Source organism: Tarenaya hassleriana, unplaced genomic scaffold (assembly GCF_000463585.1).
Source record: "Tarenaya hassleriana unplaced genomic scaffold, ASM46358v1 Cleome53, whole genome shotgun sequence".
NCBI classification, from domain to species: Eukaryota; Viridiplantae; Streptophyta; class Magnoliopsida; order Brassicales; family Cleomaceae; genus Tarenaya; species Tarenaya hassleriana.
The window spans coordinates 391,249-398,754 of NW_010967966.1; the positions used below are offsets into that span (position 1 = coordinate 391,249).

Consider the following 7,506-nt stretch of genomic DNA (forward strand, 5'->3'; position numbering starts at 1 on the left):
CCCCCCCCCCCCCCAACTTTTCACCTTATTCAGTCTTAATATATTCCTGAGTACACTCTCAAACATATTTTCGGAAACACTTGAGTCTGATCTAATTATGTTTCGCGGGGCTAGTGAGGGAGGGTTTCACCTTTCCCTCAAGTTTAAAAGGCTACTATGACAGTTGCATAGTTTGTCTCACATTTTTGTTGGAAAAGGTTTCTTGAATTGATGACACAACCCAACCTTCACCTAACAAACATCATGTACCTTTGTCAGGCTTGAAATCGGCCAACAGTCGCAGAAGCTTGTTTCTGTTTGCCACAAGAATGTTGACAATGTCTGGAGGCTTGTTTTGGTTCGCTGCAAACAGCTGTACAAATGTGATAACATGATAAATCTCTCCGAGTTTCCCTTTCTATTACAAAGATCTACCACAACATCAGCCAACCTGAACAAGTTCTTTCACTTTCAAGGCTCGGTTAGAATGGTCGTTAGCCAATAAATAATAAACATGATTTACCAGCGTTGTCCATTATGTTTCAGCATGGAATTGCATATCGTTTGACAATTGATTAGTTTCATTCACAGTAGATAGATATCACAAGAAACAAGATAGATACCTTGAAGACATGGAAAGCTTCAATTTGTATGCTCTTGCTTGATTCCTGAAACATTCAATGTTTCATTTATAGGCCCGAGTTTAGTCCAAACATCAATAAAGTCCTCGACAGAAGGTCAGAAACAAAGTTCAGCGATCAAGTGAAGCATCATACTCTGAGAAGATTCATGAGAATCCTTAAGTTATCTCTGGAGCTCACATATTTCGTCATTACAGCTGAATTTGATCGATCCAGCAATATATCACCCAACAACTGTAACAATTAATACAAATACCATAAATTAGATCACTCTATTTGTTGGTATATGTTTTCCAAGTTTTTTTATGGCTAAATATAACCCTCTGTAACTTGTAAGTTACTCTACCTTAACAGCCTGTCGTCTGGTAATATAATTACTGGATTCGAGAAGCTTTGAGTTATACTCAGCAAAGAACTGAAAACAAAATGACAGAGAATCATACAAGAGAAATTCAAGACATTAAGCCAAACTGAAAACGTGAATCCAGGCAGAAATCTCCAAAACTGGTAACTTAATCTGAGAACTTACCCAGTCATAATTCTTAGAGAGAAACTCAGCGACAGTAGACTTGTGCCTTGTCAAGAGTTCCTGCAACAAAATTTTACAGAATTAGAAGAAATGTTCAATGGTGGCAGATATGAATCAAGATGAGAAGATCTAAACGGTAATTCAAGCAGAGTTCAGAGAATGTTGTGGTGTTCCAGAACCTTAAAGGTTGCAGCAGCATCTGCAGCAATGTCAAAATTGGGGAGCTGTATGAAATCGAAAAACTTCTTCATGTGCCGTGATTCCAAAACATATCTGAATCCCAGAAAGATGAACGCCTTTAAATATAATGAGCCCATTAAAAACCTATGACTGTAGCTACAGTATATAACTTTCCAGTAGTCTATTGTATAGAGACGAAACCAGCAACTGCATAAGTTTTTACTGTAGCTAGTGTATAGTTTTTGCTCACTTTGCAACAGTCTGATGGCGGATGCACTCCCTCAACATAGCACCATAATGTAAAGCCATGTCCGTGTTCTCATAGCTGAGACAATCACAAACCAATGAGCATATAAATCCATAGAAAAGACAAATAATTATCATGAAATACCAACTTCGGAGACCATTAATGAAAATGTCTACTATGACTTCCTCAGAAGTCAGAACTATTCCTTCACCAAACTCACCCTTCTATAAGGATATCCATAAGATCAATGTTGGCTTCCAGATAATCAGATGCAATCAGCCTTGAATTGACTTGTTGCCTCTGTAAATTTGCAACAACCTGTGTAGCATCTTTCCTGGCCTAAAAAAAAAGCCAATCTCTCATATCTGGATGAGTTATGAAACCAAGAAGACCAAAACATATCCAACCGTTCTGTATCCTCAACTTGATAACCAAAAAGACATACCTCCAAGTTGAGTGTCGGGAGACATCTAATTAAGAGGCGGAGAGTATTCTCCTTAAAGAATTCCTGAGTCAACTGGGCACAGGCTTCAGCGACAGGCTCAGCCTCACTGTTTCCATATAGGATCGACTTCATCTCCCGGATATTCTTGCTAAGCTCTGCCATCTACAACCGGAAAACCAGACGCTAGAACTGAGTTGGTAGGCGTGATTTACTGAACGTATCATCCAAAAACACGTGGTCCAGAAAATTACATCACAGTAAGAGAATAAACTATCCAAGATCTGCTCAATTGAAGCACGGAAAGCTACAGGGCACCTACATTCTCTTCGATTAACAAAAGGGAGCGGTATCTCAGTAACCTAGGTTCCGTCCATACCAAAAGGTTCGAGAACCTTTCGGCGTCGGAATCAGAAGGCGAAAAAACAGGTTTCAGGAGTAAAACAGATGATTCCTCAAGATGGAAGCGAAAATAACGTGAATAATCAAACCCAGAATCAGATCGGCTTATCCAGGGTAACGAACAAAGAGAAAAGACCTTCTCCTCTCGCTTGGATTCTCGGAGGTCAGGCAAGGAGACGGCTCGATCGGCGTAGAGGAGGAGATCGCGCGTCTGGCGGACGATATCGGGGGGAGTGCGAGGCTTGGATTTGAAGAGGCCCTTCATCTTAGGTCCGCCGACGAGATCAGACTGATCAGTCGCTTCTCCGACGGAACCGGAACCGGATCCACCTCCGAGGTGCTGGGACGAGAGCCTCTTCGCGGACTTTCCAGAGGCCCCGGGCACATGCCCAGCACCTGTCTTGGACACGCACGTCCCTATCCTTACCTCCTTTGACCTCTCCCTCTCTCGATTTCTGGATCTCCTAGGGTTTGGGTTCCACCATGCCTCTTCCGTCTATATTTTTAGCATGCTGCTGCTATATACACATGTATATCTCTATTTTTCCTGAAATTTAGCTGCGATCAAATTCGGAACAAGTGACAGCCTCTCCCCATCCTCCACGTGGATTGATGTATTTATCTATGGTGGCTGACGCGCCATATGACCGGATGATTCTCGTGGATTTTTGAGCCGGGGGGGGGGTGAGGTGGGATTCCTTTTTTTGTTTATGAGAAGCATCGGTCATACTTACCAAATGCAGCTAATGCGTTACAATTTTGATAAGGCGGAAGAAATCTTTCGTATAAGAAACAATAAACAAGTAAAAGACAGATAGTGATAAATAAACACTGTTGGTGGATACTTTGGGCAATTGAAAACGCCCCCTCAATATCAAAACATAACAAGTCGGGTACAAAAACCACAACTACGAGAGATCGGCGTCTTCTCATCTGCAAACCTTGCCATTGTTACTTGCACAGAACAGAACAGGAGATACCCCTTTATTCTTTGTCTTAACAGTGAGAGATTGAAAGAAAAAAATCAGCGGCCCCCATAAACCCATTTTGACAAATTCCATATTATTCCAAGGGAAAATCCCAAAAAAATTACTAATACCGAACTTTTTCAATTTCCAAATTAAATATGAGTTCTTGATTTTGACATAAAAAATAATTAACTTGTAAATTTTTTACAAAAATCTCATCGAAAACTTTCGGAGTCTGCAATAGAAGAGGATTGTCAGTTTATTAAACCACATCGAGCTTACCCCCCACCCTAAATGCAGCCTACACATAAGCTCGCCTATTCATGATTTGCCAGCAATTAGTTAGATGCAGAACCACAAAACCATACTGACCTATCCACCAGCATCTTTTAGCCCTCACCCACCCTAAAATACTTCCCAAACCACTACCCCGTGTGATCCATCCATTATCATTACCAATCTAAACCCAGGTTACATGCAAACTTGGTCTCCACTCCAGTAACTGATGCAAAGTCTCTCAATTTGCTGTGGCATACAACCACCAATATGAGATCTGTTGTTTCGGGTTTAGTTTCCATAGGCAGCAAAAATTAACCAATGCAAATACCCTATCTTCTCCAAGTGAGAGGCTAAGGGGAGCACAAGCCGGACAATAGAATTGGAACACAACTACCACAAGAGAAAACCAAAATGGATGAAATAAGCTCCCAGAGAACCACTTCTGGATTTTTGTTTCTACTTGCAAAGCTTGAATCTTCAGATTTCTTACATGGGACTTTAGATAGAGCTTTGAAGTACCAAAAAAAAAAACTTTCAACATGCCTCAGGGTACAGGTAGAAGAATTAGAAAAACCTATAGCAACGCTAGACGCTAGGTCACTAAGAGAACCAATTAACAGTGTTACCTACTGGGGCATCATGTTTCACTCCAGACATATCTGAGAGTAGTGTGTACATAAAAAAACAGTATGATGAAACAGAACAAACCTGATACTCTCATTCTTACAACTTAATGCAGAATACAGAAGCCAAATGCCGGAAAATTTGGGCTTTCAGAGAATCATATGTTGGTGACAATGAATGAGAAAGCTTTGTTTATTGTGAATGAGTATGCCAGCAGCAGATACAGAGACAGAAAACGCAGATTTGACTTACAAAAGGAATCTTTGAAGCTTTATCGTTCCAAACGGCGGCCAGGCCCAGAGTGACAAAGAACCCTAGACCTCCACACAGCCATCCCAGTGCTTCATACTGCTCAAACATCCAAAATCAATCGGGATTATAATCAAAATCGCCGGAAAATACAAGAAATCATAAGAAAATGCGTACCTTTCCAACGGTATCAGCAATCCGATCAACGCAGGGTTCGGGAAATGCTGTGCCGTTGTCCCAAACGAGTTCGTCGTTAACCGGAAGCTGAAGCAACGTAAAAAAAAAGGAGAATGGAGATGTAACCCGCAGATCCTTTTGTAAAATGAGGAGGAAGATAAGGGAACATACTGACCGGCTTGTCGGGGACGATGTGTTTGCCGACGGGGAGACCCATGCCGGCGCGCTGGCGAAGAGAAGAACCGACAGATCGGGCAACAACGCCGTTCCCACCCATGATCCGCGACGCAACGCCGCTCAATCTTCCTGCCATTTTCTCTCTCTCTGTGTTCTGGAGATCCAAATTCACTCGGCCGATTACGATTAGGGCAGGAACTTCAGCTATCCTCAGCACCAACTATTAATTTTGGCCCAATAACCATTACCTGTATAAATTCTATAAAAACAATTTTTCACTTATAAAAAAATATTAGGAATTTTTTTATTAAAAATAATAATTAATAATTCTTTTTATAATAAATTTAAAATAAAAGATTAGTTTAAAAAAATTATATAATTGATGATAGTTTTTATTCCAAATTAATAGTTGATGGTTGTTTACAATTAATTTTAAATAAAAGTTTTTTTGATGTAAAGATGATAGTAGAAGATTTTTTTTTAGATTTGTCCCATTTTGACAGTTTGGCCCAACGACGTCGTTTTTCTATTTGTACCAGAACTCAATGTACAAGTTCTAGAAAAAGTTAGAATTTTTAACAATTACTGTGGGGATTCAATTCAACAATCGATCACGTGAATTCAATTCAACAATGGATATAGTTGATGATACAGTGGAGATGAGAACATGAATCATTAGAAGTCAAAGGCCCAACTGCCTCTGCGCATCCAATAAAGAGTGGGCCGAATTATTAAGGCGAACGGTCTCTTCATGGGTCATGTCCAGATTAGAGACGGATATAACACCGGAGCGGCCGAGCAGAGCAGGAAGGCTCAAGAACACGTCCCCGCCTTCAATACCATAAAAACATCGAGCCAGAAGGGAGACGGGATGGATCTTCCGCTGGTCACGGAGCAAAGAACGAGCCAGATTGGCCACAGAGTAGCCGATGGCCCATGAAGTGTAGCCTTTGAGGTTGATGACTTCATAGGCGCTTTCAACCACTTGTTTGTGAATGGTCTCGAGGGTCTCTTTCTCCAGGAAGCTATGGACAGGGATGCCTCCCACGCTTATGCTTGACCATAACGCCACCGAGCTGTCTCCATGCTCCCCCACGATGTAAGCCTGCATCATCCAAACCTCACTCCTATATATTGCTCATCTCTTCCTTTCTTTTTTTTTCGAGGGAAATGATATTTTTTTATACGATACTTTGTAAGATGTGATTTTTTTCTACGTAAATTTTTAATTTGATAAAAAAACTATACCAAATTATCAAATATCCCAAATTGATACACGAATTACCCAATTTTAATACAATTTCCTACACAATCCGAAACGGTGTCAGATATTCGTTAAAAGCTGATGTGGAATAACACGTGGCGGTTGACATGACACGCCACGTAAAAAAATTTTACCACATCAGCATGTCACGTCAGATTTAAAAACAAAAAAATCGAAAAAAATAAAAATAAATTGAAAAAATGAAAATAAAAAGCAAATATATATATATATATTCATATTTACATACAAATACAAATATAAATATACATACTCTTATGTATAAATATATCTATATATTTGTACAAAATAAAAAAATATATACATATATATATACAAACATCTATACAGATGTATATACATATATATACATACAAATATATTTATATATATACACATATATATATATATATATAAATATATTCACATATATATGTGTGGATATACATATATATATATACATACATACATACAAAATAAAAAATATATACATATATATACATACATCTATGCAAATATATGTGCATATACATATATACAAATATATTTATATATATACATACATATATATAAATACATATACACGTCTATATGTATATATATACATATGCATATATATATATATACATATATATATACAAAATAAAAACATACATATATATATACATATATATTGATATCCACACACAAATATAAATATAAACATATATACTTCTATGTATAAACATATATATATATATAGATAGGAGTATATATATGTTTATATTTGTATTTGTATATAGATATGAATATATATGTATATATATGTTTTTTTTTGCTTTTTATTTTTATTTTTTAATTTATTTTTATTTTTTCGAGCTTTCGATTTTTTATCTTCTTTTTTTTTTAAATATGACGTGACATTCTAACGTGACAAAAATTTTCATATGTCAGACACCACGTGGCATTCCACGTCTTTAACAGATAATTAACATCGTTTCAGATTGGGTAGAAAATTGCAATAAAATTGGATAATTCTTGTATCGATTCAGGATATTTGATAATTTAGGATATTTGATAATTCTTGTATCAAATTAAAAGTTCTTATAGAAAAAAAGTCATATTTTATAAAATGTGCCTATTTCTTTTCTTTTGTTTTTTATTGAAAAACTGACCTGCACGTCCTGAGCATTGACGTCCAGATGATCGGCTATCAGGAATCGGAAGCGGGAGGAATCCAGATTGGTGCCGGACCCAATCACCCGATTGACCGGAAAACCCGAGAGCTTCCAGGCGACGAAGGTCAGGACGTCTACGGGATTGGAGACGATGAGTAAGATCGAGTCGGGGGAGTGGTGGGCGAGGGGCGGGA

General features: G+C 38.1%; 3 protein-coding genes across 4 annotated transcripts in view; all 3 read right to left on the minus strand.

Annotated features, from left to right (window-relative positions):
• Positions 1 to 2,996, minus strand: part of LOC104798372 (putative MO25-like protein At5g47540) — a 3,538-nt gene extending 542 nt beyond the window's left edge. The window contains exons 1-10 of one of the 2 annotated variants that reach the window (XM_010520427.2): positions 2,557 to 2,996; positions 2,022 to 2,183; positions 1,797 to 1,915; positions 1,580 to 1,654; positions 1,329 to 1,422; positions 1,150 to 1,209; positions 967 to 1,035; positions 756 to 854; positions 603 to 647; positions 250 to 352 (exon numbers count right to left, since the gene is read on the minus strand). In XM_010520427.2, coding sequence (XP_010518729.1) covers positions 250 to 352; positions 603 to 647; positions 756 to 854; positions 967 to 1,035; positions 1,150 to 1,209; positions 1,329 to 1,422; positions 1,580 to 1,654; positions 1,797 to 1,915; positions 2,022 to 2,183; positions 2,557 to 2,685 — 955 coding nt within the window. In that variant the 5' untranslated portion in view covers positions 2,686 to 2,996. The remainder of the gene's footprint in view (positions 1 to 249; positions 353 to 602; positions 648 to 755; positions 855 to 966; positions 1,036 to 1,149; positions 1,210 to 1,328; positions 1,423 to 1,579; positions 1,655 to 1,796; positions 1,916 to 2,021; positions 2,184 to 2,556) is intronic. The other variant, XM_010520428.2, reaches the window with a different exon arrangement.
• A 353-nt stretch (positions 2,997 to 3,349) lies between these two features.
• LOC104798464 (NADH dehydrogenase [ubiquinone] 1 beta subcomplex subunit 8, mitochondrial-like) lies at positions 3,350 to 5,116 on the minus strand. Its single transcript, XM_010520559.2, has 5 exons — positions 4,893 to 5,116; positions 4,718 to 4,804; positions 4,544 to 4,639; positions 3,597 to 3,623; positions 3,350 to 3,415 (listed from the first exon to the last, which is right to left on the minus strand). Exons 1-5 carry the CDS (start codon positions 5,028 to 5,030, stop codon positions 3,350 to 3,352), a joined length of 414 nt encoding a protein of 137 aa, XP_010518861.1. The 5' UTR covers positions 5,031 to 5,116.
• Positions 5,117 to 5,493: 377 nt separating this feature from the next.
• Positions 5,494 to 7,506, minus strand: part of LOC104798465 (L-lactate dehydrogenase A-like) — a 2,753-nt gene continuing 740 nt past the window's right edge. Inside the window, exons 2-3 of the mRNA XM_010520560.1 lie at positions 7,310 to 7,506; positions 5,494 to 5,999 (exon numbers count right to left, since the gene is read on the minus strand). Coding sequence (XP_010518862.1) covers positions 5,577 to 5,999; positions 7,310 to 7,506 — 620 coding nt within the window. The 3' untranslated portion in view covers positions 5,494 to 5,576. The remainder of the gene's footprint in view (positions 6,000 to 7,309) is intronic.

Bases quoted from the DNA above. Each gene is read 5' to 3' on its own strand.
- LOC104798464 (XM_010520559.2), bottom strand. From the start codon at position 5,030: ATGGCAGGAAGATTGAGCGGCGTTGCGTCGCGGATCATGGGTGGGAAC. The intron at 3,624-4,543 runs GTAAGTCAAATC...CTTCTATTGCAG, and splicing joins AAGCTTCAAAGATTCCTTTT to ACTCCGAAAGTTTTCGATGA. The intron at 3,416-3,596 runs GTAAAAAATTTA...CTCACTGTTAAG, and splicing joins AAGTTTTCGATGAGATTTTT to ACAAAGAATAAAGGGGTATC.